We start from the raw sequence: 17,669 nt of genomic DNA on the forward strand, positions 1-17,669 counted from the left end.
GGGTTCTTGTTTGGGGATGCCTGAGTCTGAACAGAGGAACCCATCAGATTGGCATCCTGGGGTGGGAGGTGTCACCTGCCAGCCATGCTCCACCTGGGTCTCCAGTTTCTTGGATCCTCCCATAGGTCCCCAGGCCTGGCCTAATCCTCCCATTCCAGGCTGTCACCCATCACACCCCACACCACTCCTTCCACGCACAGACAAATCTTATTTATCACAAAATCATTTTTTTATTGAGGGTTGGGTTAGGAACAGGAATAGGGGACTGGGGACCCTACCCCAGATGGCAGAGGGCTCAGGTGTTGGCTCGCACCCTGCCTCCTGTAGGGCACTGCAGGGTGAGACCTGACCCCAGGCTCTGGCTACGGTGCTGGACACCAGGCTGGAGTGGAGCTGGGGTTGCTTGGCCTGGTTCCGACGGCCGACCCGGCTGCAGTTCCCCAAAAACGGCCACCAGAGGGCAGTCGGCCCCCAGAGCAGAGGAATTCTCGGTTTCTCAGGTGATGGCTTCTTAAAAAAATAAAAAACCAGAGGCTGGTGTGTTCCCCCTGCAAACCCGACGGGGGCGGGCCTGGGGAGAAGGCTCTGGTTTCTATGATCTCTTCGATAAAAAGTAAGCAAAAATAATAACAAAATACGTGGTTTCTCTCTCTCCCTTTTCCCCCTCTAGGAACTGAGGTCAGAAATGAGGGTGTTGGGGACTGGGAGTACCCTGGTATGGCCTGGATTTCAAGGTGTGGGTCTCTTTTTTTCCCCTTAACACCCATAAATAAATTAATAAATAAATAATAAATAGATATTCTCTTTGTATGTGCACATATATACAGATAAATCTTTCTCTTATCTAGGCAACAGAGTAACTAACCTCTCTGACTCTTTAGCTCAGAAACCCAAAAGTAAAGTGACATGGTCAAGGTCAAGGGAGGGGGAAGGTCAGGGACTTGGAATGGCACTGTGAAACACCCAGCAGCCTACTGGAACTCCAAGCCCATCTGGGCTGTGGGACATTTCTGAGTTGGAACCCTGACCACAGGAACATTCTAGAACCATGGAGCCAGCTGGGCCCTGCAGGGATCTGAACAGAATCCTGTGAAACACCCAAAGTCCTAGAACTCCAGAACCAGCTGGGTCTTGGGGTGTGGAGCTGGGGGTTGGAACAAAGCCCTGGAGGACCTAACATTCTGGAATTCTGTAGTGATCAGGGCTGGAGGGTCACCAGGATGAGACTAGACATCACTGGGGGAGCGGGATCGGAACAGCGTCTTGGAAGAGGAACAGCAGCAGCAGACAGCCCACAGCACTTTCTGCACATCCTGGTTGCGGAAGGCGTAGATGATGGGGTTGATCATGGAGTTGTAGGTGGCAGGGAGCAGGGTGAGATAGGTGTAGAGGGGTGGGGAGTGGGCATCGCCCAACAGGCAGTAGACGGTGAAGGGCAGCCAGCAGGCGGCAAAGGCGCCAAGCACCACGGCCAGGGTGGCTATGCCCTTTCGGGTGGCCACGTAGTGGGAGGCAGGCAGCAGGTGCCGCTGGAGGGCAATCTGCTGGGCATGGCGGCAGACGATGCGACAGATCTGGGCATACAGCTGCAGCATGATGCCAAACACCATGAAGAAGGCAACGGCCAGGACCACCAGATGGTTCTTGGAGAGCGGATAGACCACGCCGCATGTGGCCTGGGCATCCAGGCAGTTCCAGGCCAGCACAGGCAGCAGCCCCAGGCCCAGCGCGCCCCCCCACACTAGGGCCAGCATCACATAGGTCCGCGTCACTGTTGTCTCTGAGTAGTAGGTGAGCGCATTGTACAGAGAAAGGTAGCGATCAACGGTGATGGCCAGTAGGCTGCCGATGCTGGCAGTAAAGGCCATGGCCAGCACGCCAACCAGCACCAGGCTCATCACTGCTGAGCCAATGCAGAAGACAGCAGCAAAGTGCATGACCAGGCCCAGGCCTGCCAGCAGGTCTGCCACAGCCAGGCTGCCCACTAGCAGGAACATGGGGGCACGGAAGGCGGGAGTGCCCACGATGATGGCCACCACCAGAGCGTTCTCACAGGACACCAGTGTGCCCGAGATGCACAGTACTACGTCCCAGGCCGTGGGGGAGGGCAGCGGTGTGGCAGGGCCTGTGGGCCCCTCTGTGGACCCCATGCTGCTCATGTTCACGTTTCCGGGGCCAGCAGAGAGCCAGGCCAGGGGGCTGCCTGCACCCCACATCATGATACCTGTAGGAGAAAGGCCCTGTGAGAAGCTGGCAGGGCTGGGTGCTGGGTGGAGGGGTCTGGAAGCAGTGGAGGTCTCTCCTCAGGATACCTGGCTGGGTCCCAGGTTGCCCACCCCCTCCCATGCCCTGAAGCTCCTTCCAGGATACCCTTGTCTTCGCCTATGCCCCTAGGCCAGCAGGGGTCTGGTGATCCCTGTGGTGGGTTGCTTCCCTCTCCCTTCTAACTCACTGAGTCCTGCAGGTCTCTTTCTCCCACTTGTGTGACTGAGGAGGACAAGATCAAGGACTACCATAAGTGGATGGAGGCCCATAGGATCCCGGAGAAGCTGGGAAAGGCCCAGGACCGGGGGAGGGGACATCTCAAGACTGACAGCAGCTCTGCTCCCTCCCCACCGGGGAGGATGACGCTCAGTTTCTGAGGCTCACCAGACCCCTCACGATTCTCAGTATGGCCAGCCCCAGACTCCGCCCCCAGAGAATGCTCGTGAAGCTCCCGCCAGCCCCCACCCTGCACTCCTGGGGTAACAACATCTGGGACCTCAGCCCCCCAACACACAGTCGGCCAGACTTCTGCCCCCCAGCTGGACCCCTCTTTCTGCCTGAACCTCTGGGTCTTTGGGACAGACACCCCCTGCTGGAAGCCAGGATCCCGTAGTCAGATCCCTCCCTCTGCTTGGACACCTGGATCTTGGGCCTGACTCCGCCTCCTGTCCGGACGTCTGGATTTCTAAGTCGGACACCTCCTCCTGCTCGGACGCCTGGGTCCTGGCCCAGACGCCTCCTGCCGGCCCAAACTCAGATGACCATCAGTCCCTTCAGGGCCTCGGGTCCTTGCAGGAGTGCTCACCCCACGCCGGGCTACCCAGTTGACAGCTCTTATCACCCAGACCCTGGGTCCCCTCCTGTGAGCCCAGACTCAGGGTTCCTGGTCTCAACCTCCTACCCCAATCAACCGCTGGGAGCTTGACCGCTTGCCCAGCGCCCCAGCATCCTGCGTGCCCTCTCGGATGCCTGGTACCCAGGGCGGGGCCCGCTACTCACCTCTCGGGACCGGGCGCGGCCGGGCCGCGGGGAGGCTGAGCTCGGGTCCGGGCTGCGCAGGGTGTGTGAGGACCCCGAGAAGCCCCCGCGGCCGCGGGAGAAGCGGCGTGAGTCACCCCGCCCCGCCCCGCCCCCGACCACCGCTTTGGTGACGTCAGTGGCCCGGCTGGCCAATGGGTGCGCCGCGCTGGGGCGCAGCGCGCGCCGCTCGGCATAGTAATGAGGCCTCGTGCCGCCCGCTCCCCCATTCATAAAAAGCGACCGTGGCTGCGGCTCCGCCCCCTTCTGAGTCGGCCCGCGCTGTCCTTGAAGCTGCGCCCTCTACGGGCCGGGGGTTTCGGGGTCGCTGGTGCGAGAGCCCTTGAAGTCTCAGGGAGGTGGCGGGGGGGCATGTGTTAGAGGGAGAGGAGGAAAGGGGCCCCGGAGAGTTTATGGAGGTGATGGGACCCTCCGGTGGCAGAGACAGGCTGACGGAATTCAGGTGACGGAGACCGAGTGATGGGGGCTGAATGAGCGTCCCAGTCCCCGGTGAGGATGACAGGGGTTGCCAAGACGATGGGGCCCTGAGGTGATGGTGACAGGAGCACGAGGGAGCAGGGAGGTGGGTGGAAGTGACGGTATGAGCGTGGTGACAGGATCTTGGGGGCATGGTGGCAGTACGACGCTGAGGTAGAGAAGGAAGCCCCTAGGGCAACCATAGCAGTGTCAGGGTGACTGGGCCATGATGGGGTTCAGGGATGAGGTGGTGGCGAAGGAAAGGGAACGTGGAGGGGCTGGGTGATAGTTCTTCAGGTCACCGTGACCCTGTCACAAGTGCTGAAGTGACCAGGCTGTGATGAGGGTCATAGAGTCCTGGAATGAAGATACCAGGTGACTGTGGGCCCCCAGGTGAGTGGGACAGGGTCAAGGGTCTGGACTGACAGTGACCGGGCCAGCCCTCGTGATGCTGGGGCTGGCAGAAGGAACCGGGCGACGTCAATCATGTCAGCCCAATAGCGCCCTCACCGCACAGGGAGGGGTGGGCCTGGCAAGATTTCAAAACTTGAATTATTTATTCAAGGATCTGGAAAGCCAGCGGGGTGGTGGTGGGGGTGGGGGTCACTTCCCCGAAGCAGCAGGAGTCGGGGAGCCGGGAAGAACTTGGAAGCAGAAAGCCATCAGCTCAGTCCCCAGGGCGGGCCCCTCTCGGCCTCCCATCTTAGGCACCCTGGCAGGGCAGGGCACAGAGAAGGAACTCCCCCTTCCCCACCTCTTCCTGTTCCCAGGGAACCTCTCCCAGCTGACTTCTCCAGATGCCACAGATATGGCCAGTTCTGGGGAAGGGAAAATAGCTGCCTCCTCCACCCTCCAACTTCAGCTCTGATCCTCATTGGAATCAACCAGGCCTGTGGGATGGAGCTTGGGGGCAGGGACTAGGTGAGGGCCCAGATCCCAGGCCCCACCACTTATCCTCCCAGCACAGAACCACTGAAGTGTCACAGGAAGAAGGAGGGGGCAGGCCAGTGGCAGGGTACATGGGGAGGTCAGGGCTGGGGAAGATACTGTACTTCAGGTTGGACATGGTGAGTTTGGGGTGGTTAGCAGGTGGTGTGGTCAGCAGTTAGATTGGGTGAATATCTTAGGCTCTTTGGGCCTGTTTTCTGTAGAGACAGGGACTTCCCAATCGGTCCAGTGGCTAAGATGCTGCATAGCCAATGCAGAGGGTTGGGGTTTGATCCCTGGTCAGGTGAACTAGATCCCACGTGCTGCAACTAAAGAGTTTGCATGCCGCAACTAACAAGACCCAGCACAGCCAAATAAATAAAAGTTAAGAAAAAGACCATGTTAGTATCTTCTGCATGGGATTGTTGGGAGGGGCCTGGCACATTGTCAGCACTGGCTGTGCTGGCTGCAGGAGGAGGACACCCGGGAGGCTTGGGTGTGTGGCGAGGGAGCAGAGAGGAGGAGCTTCAGGGAAACCCACCAGTGAGAGTACAGACTGTGGGTAAGAAGCTTCCTGCTCCTGGGCTTTGCCTGGCTCTTCCCTCTGCCCAGAACCCCTTTACTCCATTCGAGAGCCTCTGTGACCAAGTTAGTATCTTCCAGAGCAGGCTTTCCCAACCTCTACCCTAGACGACCACTCCCGCTCCCATCACTCTCTCTGTGCTTTCCTTGATTTATCATTTTTTAGAGCACTTAGCACTCCTGAAATTATAAATTTATTGTTTTAAGAGAAAAGACATGTCAGCCCCACCAGGATATAAGCTCCACAAGGGTACAGACTTTGTTCTGGTCTGTGCTGGAGAACAAAGCCTGGCATGCAGGAAGTGTTCAATAAATACTTGCTGACTGGATGACTGGACAAAAAGCAACATCCAAGAAAGGGAAGGAAAACATGGAGGGAGTAGTAATATGCACAGTATTGAGGAAAGCGGGGCATCAAAGAGAATATAAGGACATCTGGCCCCAGGAACCCAGATGTTCACTTTCTCCCCTGTCAGAGCCAGGTCCCAACAACTGTCCAGTTGGTCTCAGAGAGGCTGCTGGGAGGTTGGCATGAGAGGGTGTATGAGAGGGAATCCCTTTGTGGTCCAGTGGTTAGGACTCCACATTTCCACTGCAGGGGGCATAAGTTCGATTCCTGGTCAGGGAACTAAGATCCTGCAAGCCATGTGGCTCACACACACACACACACACACACACACACAAATAGAGAGGGGAGATGTATGAGAGACCATCTTCTCTTCTGAGTGGCATTGATCTTTTTTTATTTTGCATAGTTTATTAATCCTCTCATGAAACATCTGTACAATCACCACAAATAAAGTCACTGCAGGATCTTTAATCCTTCCTCCTGCCAGAACCTACATTGGTCTTTGTGATCCCCCAAGCTCCTTCATTCTGTCCTTCAGTTCTTTTTCTTCTCGGGCAGCCCATGTCTTGCAAGGTGGTGTTGGTTTATTTTTCTTTGCATAACCCAAGGAATCATAAATCACATCCAAGCCAATTGTTACCACCAAAATGGGTTCTGACTCCAAATATAAAGATGACATCTGGTGTGGTCTTGTATACTTTGGCTGCTGCTGCTGCTGCTGCTAAGTCTCTTCAGTCGTGTCCGACTCTGTGCGACCCCATAGACGGCAGCCCACCAGGCTCTGCCGTCCCTGGGATTCTCCAGGCAAGAACACTGGAGTGGGTTGCCATTTCCTTCTCCAATGCATGAAAGTGAAAAGTGAAAGTGAAGTCGCTCAGTCGTGTCTGACTCTTATCGACCCCATGGACTGCAGCCCACCAGGCTCCTCCGTCCATGGGATTTTCCAGGCAAGAGTACTGGAGTGGGGTGCCATTGCCTTCTCCATACTTTGGCTAGTTTTCCCCAAATTTCTGTCTTGGATACGGTTGCCCTTCCAGGGTGAAGAACATCAATGACCACCTTTCCCCTGAAGTAGCTGGTTGATTAGAATTTCCTGATCCAGAGAATCATGGTGTTGGTTCATGATGGAGGTGATCCTCAGCGAGCCAAAGAGAAAAAGAGTGGAGTGATATTTCTAACCATGAGGAACCCTGGAGACCTAAGAGACTCAAGTGAGGCTGCGGAGTTTCTTTTTTGCTTGTTTTGGGGTTTTTTTGGCTGTGCCATGCAGCACATAGGATCTCAGTTCCCCGACCAGGGACTGAACCTGCGTCCCCTGTAGTGGAAACACAGAGTCTTAACCACTGGGCTGCCAGGGAAGTCTGAGGCTATGGATTTTCATGTGAGTACACTCTCTCGTGCTCCAAAACTGCCCCATGTCAACAGGACAATTGAGGGCATCACTGCCAACCAGGTCTGTTCCCCAAAGATCTGCTATCTAGAGGAAAAGGCAACCCTTTCTCTTCTCTCATCCTCAGGCCCACTTCCCTGTCTCCTTGATTCTGCTCGTCACTGACTTCCCCCTCCAGCCCTTCCCACCTACCAAGTGCCAGACCAGAGCCCAGTACGTACAATAATCCTACACCCCTATCTCATAGGTGAAGCCCAGAGAAGCCAGACGACTTGCCCAAATCACACTGTCAATGGCAGAGCTGGGATCTGAAGCCATTCTATTTGGAACCAAATCCAGTGTGCCTTCATTCTAGCCTAGCTCTCTCCCCAGAAGGGGCTGGGGGTGAAGTTTGACTAAGGTGGACAATACTTGTAGTTCCCCAGGTGACCACCAGATGGCTGTGAGCACTCACCTCCACGTTACACTTCTTTCTTTCTTTCCCTCCACCAACCCTGTGGGCCTAGACTCTGGAGGGAAGTGTGTGAGAGAGACACAGACAGAAGCCCCCTGTCCAAGCTCCAAGAATCTGGCCATCATCAGTGTACACATTCTTAGCACAGACCCATTCATTCAGCCAATATTCACTGACAGTTCCCTGACAGTTCCCCTGGGCTTGGGTTTGAGAGGGTGCTACAGACAGAGACGATGTGGCCATATCCCTGCATTTTCAACATTCAGTAAATATTTATCGAGTTTATTTACTATTTGCCAGGCATAGTTCTAGGCATCGAGAATATAGCAATGAACAGATATCTCCTCTTCATGGTGTTTCCATTCTGATGGGGAAATGGACAATCTACAAATAAACACTTAATATGATATTAAGTAGGGAACCCTTGAGGGTCTCACAGACCAGTGAGACAGGCAAACATGTGCACAGTCACAACACGGTACAGTGTGGTCATTTAATAAGCACCTGCTTAGCTTTTATGGGTGCAGGGAGTTAACTGTAGATGAAGGCAAACATGGTTTCTGCCTTCCTGGAACTTATTTATAGACTAGGAAACAACTGAGTAATTAAGTACATAGCTGATACATGTTCTGAAGGGAAAAGGAGACATCGTGATGTAGAATAACCAGGAGACCTGTTTCTAGTAGGGAGATCAGGGGCAAGTCAGTTGAAAAGAGAATAGAAGAGTTCCAAAGAGAGTAGAGCAGGTGCAAAGTCTTTCAAATCTTAAGAGATGCTGCTGTGAAAGTGCTGCCCTTAATGTGCCAGCAAATTTGGAAAACTCAGCAGTGGCCACAGGACTGGAGAAGGTCAATTTTCATTCCAATCCCAAAGAAGAGCAATGCCAAAGAATGTTCAAACTACTGGACAATTGCACTCATCTCACACGCTAACAAAGTAATGCTCAAAGTTCTCCAAGCCAGGCTTCAACAGTACATGAACCGTGAACTTCCAGATGTTCAAGCTGGATTTAGAAAAGGCAGATGAACCAGAGATCAAATTGCCATCTGTTGGATCATCAAAAAAAGCAAGAGAATTCCAGAAACACATCTACTTCTGCTTTATTGATTACGCCAAAGCCTTTGACTGTGTAGATCACAACAAACTGTGGAAAATTCTTCAAGAGATGAGGATACCAGACCACCTTACCTGCCTCCTGAGAAATCTGTATGCAGATCAAGAAGCAATCGTTAGAACTGGACATGGAACAACAGATTGGTTCCAAATTGGGAAAGAAGTACGTCAAGGCTGTATATTATCACCCTGCTCATTTAACTTATATACAGAGTACATCATGCGAAATACCAGGTTGGATGAAGCACAAGCTGGAATCAACATTGCTGGGAGAAATATCAATAACCTCAGATACGCAGATGATACCACCCTTATGGCAGAAAGTCAAGAAGAACTAAAGGGCCTCTTGATGAAAGTGAAAGAGAGTGAAAAACTTGGCTTGAAACTCAACATTCAAAAAACTAAAATCATGGCATCCAATCCCATCACTCATGGCAAATAGATGGGGAAACAATGGAAATAGAAACAGACTTTATTTTCCTGGACTCCAAAATCACTGCAGATGGTGACTGCAGCCATGAAATTAGAAGACACTTGCTCCTTGGAAGAAAAGTTATGACCAACCTAGACATCATATTAAAAAGCAGAGACATTACTTGGTAAACAAAGGTTCATCTAGTCAAGTCTATGGTTTTTCCAGTAGTCGTGTATGGATGTGAGAGTTGGACTATAAAGAAAGATGAGCGGAGAAGAATTGATGCTTTTGAACTGTGGTGTTGGAGAAGATGCGTGAGAGTCCTTGGACTGCAAGGAGATCCAACCAGTCCATCCTAAAGGAGATCAGTCCTAGATGTTCATTGGAAGGACTGATGCTGAAGCTGAAACTCCAATACTTTGGCCACCTGATGCAAAGAACTGACACCTTAGAAAAGACCTTGATGCTGGGAAAGATTGAAGGTGGGAGGAAAAGGGGACGACAGAGGATGAGATGGTTGGATGGCATCACTGACTTGATGGACATGAGTTTGAGCAAGCTCTGGAGTTGGTGATGGACAGGGAAGCCTGGCTTGCTTCAGTCCATTGGGTCACAAAGCATCAGACATGACTGAGTGACTGAACTGAACTGAAAGTCTTATGAGGAAAGAGTTGATTGTTTGAGGGACAGAGAAGAAGCTAGTGTGTCTGGACCAAAGGAGCCAAGGGGAGAGGTAGGAGTTGAGCTCAGAGAGGCATACCGGGGAAAGATCATGTAAGTCTTGAAAAGTGGTTAGATGGAAGCCATCGGTGAGCTTAAACATGGAATATGATTTGATTCACATTTTCAAAGGATTGCTCTGGCTGCTGAGTGGAGAACAGACTATGACAGAAGCAGAAGCCCTACCAGGAGGCCACTGCAGTCACCAAGGCAAGAGATGGTGAGGCCTTGGGTGCAGGAGGGCAGATGGGTTCTGATCTTCCAGCTGGGACTAGTGCCACGGCAGTTCAGCCTTGCTCCGTGACAGTCACCGAGGGCTTCCTGCCGGTGGTGGCCATTTAGTGTTGTCATGAAGGATTAGTTTTGCCAGACACATGTAATCAGGAGAGGAGGAGGACCCTCCAAGAGAGAGAACCACTACCAGATGAAGGCAAGGAGGTACAAACGATGCATGCTAGGGGGAAGGCTATTCTATTTTCTCAGAGGGTAAGATGTTGGGGTGAGCACAAGACTTCTGAGGCTTCTAGAGCTAGGAGTCAAAGGGCTGTGAAAGCCAAGTTGAGTTGAAATTTGTTTCATGGTCAAATCCATGTTTTCAGGACAGCTCTGCACTGTGAGGGGTGAGCTGGGGAGAGGCCTGGAGACTGAGAAAGTGTGAGATCAGCAAAGGAAAGCTGAGGGAGCAGGATCCAGGAGCAGGATTTGCAGGACTTTAGTCTGGGGGCAAGACAGAGGGAGAGGGTGAGGATGAGACCAGGGTTTCCGATCAGCTGCCTGGTAAGATGGAAGGAGCCTCCCTGAGGGGAAAAGAGGGACTGGGCAATTTCCAGGGCCTGAGGCACAAATTCAAGTGGAGATGCCCTAGAAGCAGATGAACCCTCAGGAGGCACAGTGGAGGGCAGAGTAGCCTCTGGCCTCACTAGACCCTGGTCCACATCCTGACCCCCTCCATTATAACTGTGTGCCCCTGGGAAAGTGATTTTACCAGAGGCCTGCAAATGGGAGATTACAAAACCCATGTTTAGAGGGTAGTTGTGGACATCAGAAAAGACCTGATAAGTTAAGCCGCTTCAGTTCAGTTCAGTTCAGTTCAGTCGCTCAGTCGTGTCCGACTCTTTGCTACCCCATGAATCGCAGCACGCCAGGCCTTCCTGTCCATCACCAACTCGCAGAGTTCACTCAGACTCACGTCCATCGAGTCAGTGATGCCATCCAGCCATCTCATCCTCTGTCGTCCCCTTCTCCTCCTGCCCCCAATCCCTCCCAGCATCAGAGTCTTTTCCGCTTAGTAGAATGTAAATTCTGCTAGTAGTAAGTCGTTAATAGTTGCTTTGTTGCTGTTCAGTCCCTAAGTCATGTCTGACTCTTTGCGACCCCCCAGACTGTAGCCTGCCAGGCTCCTCTGTCCATGGGATTTATCCTGGCAGGAATACTGGAGTGGGTTGCCATTTCATTCTCCAGGGGATCTTTCTGACCCAGGGATCGAACCTGGATCTCCTGCATTGCAGGCAGATTCTTTACCACTGAACCACCTAACGATATATTATTACAGGTGTGGCAGCTGGGGAGCGAGCATTGGGCTGCAGATAGAGATATGGTACTTGTTGACTGAGATGACCCAGAAGAGGAGAGGAATAGGGCTCAGGACTGAACTGGGCCAGCAGTGATGAAGAGGGAGAAAGAAGAAAAGGAGAAGTAGAGAAGGGAGAGGGAGGGAGAGGGGAGGAGTGGGGAGAGGTGGGGAGGGGAAAGGGAAGAATGGAGGATGGGGCAGAGTGGAAGAGGAGCTGTCTTCTAAGGGACCTGAGAAGTGGCTGCAGATGGAGAAAAGCCAGAAGAGGCAGAGGGGAAGGTTGCAGAAAGACCACTTATCCCAGTACCAGTGAGATGGCTGGCTTGGCCAAAGTGTGTGGTGGGTCAGAGATAGATGCAGTGTATTGACGGACAGAAGAGAAGAGGATGCAACAGGTGAAGCAATACAGGCTGCCAGAGTCTGGGGGCCTGTTCTTCCCTCCTGGTTGAAGGATGAACTCTACAGAACCTCAGAAATCAGGAAATTTACCTCTCTTCAAATCTAGATTTTGCCACTAACTCTGTGACCTCTGACTCAGTTCAGTTCAGTTGCTCAGTTGTGTCTGACTCTTTGTGACCCCATGGACTGCAGCACACCAGGCTTCCTGTCCATCACCAACCCCTGGAGCTTACTCAAACTCATGTCCATAGAGTCGGAGATGCCATCCAACCATCCAATGCTCTGTCAGCCCCTTCTCCTCCCGCCTTCAATCTTTCCCAGCATCAAGGTCTTTTCCAAGGAGTCAGTTCTTCCCATCAGGTGGCCAAAGTGTTGGAGTTTGAGCTTCAGCAACAGTCCTTCCAATGACTATTTAGGATTGATTTCCTTTAGGATGGACTGGTTGGATCTCCTTGCAGTCCAAGGGACTCTCAAGAGTCCTCTCCAACACCACAGTTCAAAAGCATCAATTCTTCAGTGCTCAGCTTTCTTTATAGTCCAACTCTCATGACTACTGGGAAAACCATAGCTTTGACTAGACGGACCTTTGTCGGTAAAGTAATGTCTCTGCTTTTTAATATGCTGTCTAGGTTGGTCATAACTTTTCTTCCAAGGAGCAAGTGTCTTTTAATTTCATGGCTGCAGTCACCATCTGCAGTGATTTTGGAGCCCAGAAAAATAGTTTGCCACTGTTTCCACTGTTTCTCCATCTATTTGCCATGAAGTGATGGGACTGGATGCCATGATCTTAGTTTTCTGAGTGTTGAGCTTTAAGCCAACTTTTTCACTCTCCTCTTTCACTTTCATCAAGACCTTTTTAGTTCTTCACTTTCTGCTATAAGGGTGGTGTCATCTGCGTATCTGAGGTTATTGATATTTCTCCCATCAATATTGATTCCAGCTTGTGCTTCATCCAGCCCAGCATTTCTCATGATGTGCTCTGCATATAAGTTAAATAAGCATGGTGACAATATACAGCCTTGACATACTCCTTCCCAATTTGGAACCAGTCTATTGTTCCATGTCCATTTCTAACTGTTGCTTCTTGATCTGCATACAGATTTCTCGGGAGACAGGTCAGGTGGTCTGGTATCCCCATCTCTTGAAAAATTTTCCACAGTTTGTTGTGATCCACACAAAGGCTTTGGCATAGTCAATAAAGCAGAAGTAGATGCCTTTCTGGAACTCTCTTGCTTTTTCGATGATCCAACTGATGCTGGCAATTTGATCTCTGGTTCCTCTGCCTTTTCTAAATCCAGCTTGAACATCTGGAAGTTCACAGTTCACGTACTGTTCAAGCCTGGCTTGGAGAATTTTGACCTCCGACTAGTCACACACCTTTTCTGAGCCTCAGTTTCCTCACCTGTGAAGTAGGGATAATAACGCAGCAGAGTGTTCATGATCCAGCGAGGGAAGGGGACATCCAGGGACCTGGCCCGGTACTCGGAATAGTTCTGGACTCGGTCTTTTTTGCCAGAGCCCCGCCCCAGACCCCCAAATACCGCCCCAGCAGACCGCGCCCACAAACCTCGCCCCATCGGGCCCCGCCCCAGACACAAAGCCACGCCCTCTCACTCGCGTCACTAGCCCCGCCCTGTCGGGGCCACGCCCACCTGCCCTAGCGCAGGTTGCCCTGGTCTCGTTACTAAACCTCGGCGGAGCCGAGTCCAGAGGGGCCACGCCACACCCGCTCTCCGCCGACCCCGATCCCCCTCCCAGGCTCCGCCTCCGAGCCCATGGCCGCGCCGGGACCCCGCGCCTTACGGGCTGCGCTCTGTGGCGGCTGCTGCTGCCTCCTCCTGTGTGCCCAGCTTGCTGTGGCTGGTAACGCGTGCCCTTCACCCAACTGCTTGCCAGGAGCAGTCTGGGCTTGGGGAGGGGGCGCGGGAAGGGACTTCTCACTTGTGTGCGGGGCTCCTGGGGTGGGTAGAAGGAGGCTCCGACTGTCTGTGGAGCCGTATATAAGGCTCCGGGTGTGAGGCAACTTCAGGTGTAGAGAAGTGAAGAGGCCCCAGGTGAATGGGATGGGGGTGGCTCCTGATATATGCAAAGGAGGGTGCTCTGATGAATGTCAGGGAGCTTCTAGGCATGTGTGCCCATGTGTTTGTGGAAACTCCAGGCGTGCGGTGGGGCTTAGGGGATCCAGGTGAGTGTATGTGTGCAGGGGGGTGAGATCTGTAGTAGTGGGGAAGGGGAATGGTAGCTTGGGTTCCAAGTGTTGCACCCACCTCACGCCCAGGTAAAGGTGCTCGAGGCTTTGGGCGGGGAGCCCTGCTCCGCGTGAACATCTGGCCAGCTGTCCGAGTCGCCTGCAAACAGCTGAAGCCCTGTGAACATTGTGTGGAGGGGAACCGATCACACAACCTCTCCGGCTGTGTGTGGGAGCAGTGTCGGCCGGAGGAGCAAGGTATGGAGTTAGGCCCTCCCCAAGGTTAGTGCCCCCAGTTCTGAACATCAGAGCCTTGGCCCCACTCCCTAAAACGCTTCCCTGCTCCTTCTCCCATCAGGACACTGCGTGGCCCAAGCGGAGGTGGTCAAGGAAGGTTGCTCCATCTACAACCGCTCAGAGTCATGTCCAGGTAAGGGGGCTCCCTCTGGCCTAAGTCAAGCTGCAGGGAGGGGGCCGAGGTGTCCTCAGCCAGAGCCTGCCTCCAGTAGGGAATCGGCCTCTCCCAGAGAGAAGACTGTGCCCACGAGCACTGGGTCCAGCGTCAGTTCTGCCTTTAGCTCACTGAGATGTCGCTTCCCCTCTCTGGCCCGTTTCCTCCTCTGAAAATTGGTGCAGCTAGAGGATCTAGGACAAGCCTGCAGAGGAAATGGAGGAACTAGCTCTTCTATTTTAAACCACAGTGAGGACTTTGGAAGCTCAGAAGGGAATGGGGGGAGGGCTTCCTGAAGGAGGCAGCGTCACAGATGATGATTAACGTAGAGATGAAGAGAGAGGGCTCCACTGGTGGAAGGAACTGTATAAACTAAGGCTTAAGAGTGTGCCAGGTGGGCCTGAGATAGGGTCTTGATGGGAAGCGGCAGGGTCTGGTTTAATTATGGATTCCCTGTCTCTTCAGCTGTGCACCACCACCCAACTCATGAACCGAAGACAGTCACAACAGGTAGGTACTATCTGGGGCAATGGAAGGACAAGAGGTGCAGGGAAAAACAGCTGGGCTCAGGCAATGACGTGCTCTGTGACCTCAACCCTGTGATTTCTCCCCCTGAGCCTGTTTCCAACATCTGTAAAATGGGTTGAAGAATATCTCACAAAGTGAGGATTTTATGAGAGGGTGTATAGCACCTCGTTCAGTTTCCAATGTATAGAAGGTGATCAAGAAATGATGGTTCCCATCTCTTCTCCCTGACCCCGGTTCTGAGAACTCAGGATGGCCCCCCTCAGGACCTGCTTGGTGCTGAGGGTGTATGTCAGGTTGCCAAGGAGATGTCCTCAGTGACTACCTACTGCAACCTCCAGGCCCAGAGAGGGTCACAAAGCAGGGTCCCAGCCGAACAGAGGCAAGAACCCCACCCTTTGGTTCCCACTGCCCCTCAGGGTCTGGAGGTCAGCAGGCTTGGCAAGGATGGCTGAAGAGGCTCTTGGTTAATTAAAGCCAGAAACATGATCTCAGGGGCTGAATTATTGATGGCTCCTCCTCCAGCTTGAGCCCCAGCTGGGTCTTGTGCAGCTTATTTCTTCCTTCTTCTGCTCCTCTTTCCCTAGTCCCCTTCTCTGGGGCTTCCTGAGCTGCTGCTGGGACCACCCTTCACATTCTCAGATTCCCCTTCTGCAAGCTACACCCTCTGGGAAGTGGATCCAGCACCCAACTGGGCCCCTCTCACTGCCCTAGAATGCTCTTCTACCACCAGTCCTGCCCTGCTCTGGGCACCTGGCCCAGGGCCTGAAATCAAATCCCTGGTGGGAGTGGATGGCTAACGTGGCACAGCTGGGAGTCACCTAGACGTCCTGGCAACTGTGGGCCCTGAGGCGGGGGTGGGGGAAAGGGTCGGGGATGCCATGTAAGTCTGGCTCTGCCCTAACGGAGAGGTGACTGTCAGTCCTGGCACTCAGAGCCTGGTTAGTCCCTCCGACACATGTCATCGAGTCTTCATTTATCCCCTTGGTCGAGTGTGGGCCGCCACGTCTTCCTCTCCTCCTTCCCTCTCTCTGGACCCTGGGTGACTCCAGGGTCTCGGGACTTGGGAGTCCTGAAAGGAGACCACAGCATCTGCACCTGGGCTTCGAAGCTCAAGACCCAAGGCGGAGAGGGACTGTGAGCTGAAAGCGGTGTGGACGCCCAAGTTCTGGGTCCATCGTCACCCTGTGGGGTCCCGGTGGAAGAGGGAGGCAGGCAGGGAGCTCACTCACCATCTGGGACCTGCAGTCAGGAAGCCCAGAAAGGGTGTGAGAGGCATCAAGCCACAGAGCAACTCAGGAGCAGAGCCAGGGCCGGATGCTATCCGTCCTTCCAGGCACTTTGCAGCCACCCGTAGAATCTGGGTGGAACTTCTGAGCCCTCTGTCCAAGGCTCCCCTAATGAGTACTGGGGGGCCTCCCAGATGACCTGTGCCAGGTTTTGGGGTGGGGCTTGGCCCCTGGCCTACAGTGGCCTGATGTGGCCTCCACCCTGCAGAGAGCCCCTCGGTCCCTGAGGCCCACAGCCCTGGCTTTGATGGGGCCAGCTTCATCGGAGGCGTGGTGATGGTGCTGAGTCTTCAGGCGGTGGCCTTCTTCGTCTTGCGCTTCCTCAAGGCCAAGGACAGCACCTACCAGACGCTGTGAGTACCTGGCCCACCGAGCCCCCTGCACCCGCTTCCCCGTGGCCCCTCAGGTGGCCCTCAATGCCCGTGTGCCATCTCCTGCATGGGGCAGCCTCAGGGGCCCTGAGGCCCTCTCGGCCTCCTCCATGTAGGTCGCACCGCGTCTCCCTGCTCCAGTTGTGGGGTTCTCTCGGCTGGGTGTTGGCCCATGTGGGACTCGGCCCGGGCCCGGCGTCTGAGAGCCCAGCTGAGCCCCTCTGTCTTTGTCCCCTCATGCTGCCAGCAGGGAGGAGAACCAGTAGGTGACAGCCCAGGCCGCCTTCCACCTGCAGCTCTGTGGCTGCAGGCAGGAGCCCGGGCCACGTGTGCGGTTTGGTTTTCCTCTGAGAAGGGGAGCTGCTCTGAGGCTCCCATGTGCTCTGGCCCCCAAGTGTGCTGTGGGGTGGATCGCTGCAACCTCCATTAAAGTGTTTGCTCTTCTGCCCGCTGCCTGCTCTCTGCGGGGTGCAGGGGGGGGTCCTTAGCCCAGTTGAGGTGGGGCCACCACCCTGAGTGCCTTCTCTGTCTGGCCTCTGCAGAATCTGACCCCCTTCAGGCCCGGATTCCACAATCAGGGGAAAGAGGATGAAGAGGCTGCCCGCTCTTGGCTTCCTTAAGGGCACTCAGGGTGGGAAAAACTTTGGTCACCAAATTGTGGCCCCTGTGGACACTGAGCAGACTCAGAGCCCCATAGCTGACATCCCTTCCTGTCCTGGGCCTGGTTCGGGCAGATGAGAGCATCCTTCAACCACCTTCTGCCTCATCGTCATCCCTGTGGCCCCCCGCCTGGTACTCGGTCTGGGCCTGGCCTCTTCCCATGGACCCGGCTTGGACACTGCCCCCAATAAAGGAGCTCTTTCCAGCACTGTGCTTTATGTCCCATGTCTTGGGCTGTGTGTGGATTGGATGGGGTGGGAGGTATGGTCCACTGCCCTCTCTTTCATGGAAATTCAGCCTTAAATTGACACTGTCACCTTTTAAAGTATTTTTATTTGCAGAAATTCCCTGGAAGTCCAGTGGTTAAGACTTGGTGCTTTCACTGCCGGAGCCTGGGTTCAATCCCAGGCCGGGAAATTTAAGATCCCACTAGCCTCACGGCCTGGCCAAAAAAATAGTTTTTGTTGTTATGTGTTTAACCCCCTCCTCCACTGCATTATAGAG

At 53.8% G+C, this 17,669-nt stretch overlaps 2 protein-coding genes across 6 annotated transcripts; one reads left to right on the forward strand and one right to left on the reverse strand.

Annotated features, from left to right (window-relative positions):
* Positions 1 to 209: 209 nt before the first annotated feature.
* On the reverse strand, positions 210 to 3,466 carry GPR3 (G protein-coupled receptor 3). The gene is made up of 2 exons (XM_055574837.1): positions 3,265 to 3,466; positions 210 to 2,224 (listed from the first exon to the last, which is right to left on the reverse strand). The coding sequence occupies exon 2, from the start codon at positions 2,217 to 2,219 to the stop codon at positions 1,227 to 1,229; it is 993 nt and encodes a 330-aa protein (XP_055430812.1). The 5' UTR covers positions 2,220 to 2,224; positions 3,265 to 3,466; the 3' UTR covers positions 210 to 1,226.
* Positions 3,467 to 5,070: 1,604 nt separating this feature from the next.
* CD164L2 (CD164 molecule like 2) lies at positions 5,071 to 17,372 on the forward strand. 5 transcript variants are annotated; one of them, XM_055574839.1, is made up of 6 exons: positions 5,071 to 5,248; positions 13,960 to 14,127; positions 14,228 to 14,299; positions 14,786 to 14,830; positions 16,343 to 16,487; positions 17,048 to 17,372. In XM_055574839.1, the coding sequence occupies exons 1-6, from the start codon at positions 5,086 to 5,088 to the stop codon at positions 17,052 to 17,054; spliced, it is 600 nt and encodes a 199-aa protein (XP_055430814.1). In that variant the 5' UTR covers positions 5,071 to 5,085; the 3' UTR covers positions 17,055 to 17,372. The 5 variants fall into 5 exon arrangements, with proteins under 5 accessions (XP_055430814.1, XP_055430813.1, XP_055430817.1 ...); XM_055574838.1 differs by lacking the exon at positions 17,048 to 17,372 and adding an exon at positions 16,756 to 16,923; XM_055574842.1 differs by lacking the exons at positions 5,071 to 5,248; positions 17,048 to 17,372 and adding exons at positions 13,339 to 13,544; positions 16,756 to 16,914.
* The last annotated feature ends 297 nt before the right edge of the window (positions 17,373 to 17,669 follow it).

Source organism: Bubalus kerabau, chromosome 3 (genome assembly GCF_029407905.1).
Source record: "Bubalus kerabau isolate K-KA32 ecotype Philippines breed swamp buffalo chromosome 3, PCC_UOA_SB_1v2, whole genome shotgun sequence".
NCBI classification, from domain to species: domain Eukaryota; kingdom Metazoa; phylum Chordata; class Mammalia; order Artiodactyla; family Bovidae; genus Bubalus; species Bubalus kerabau.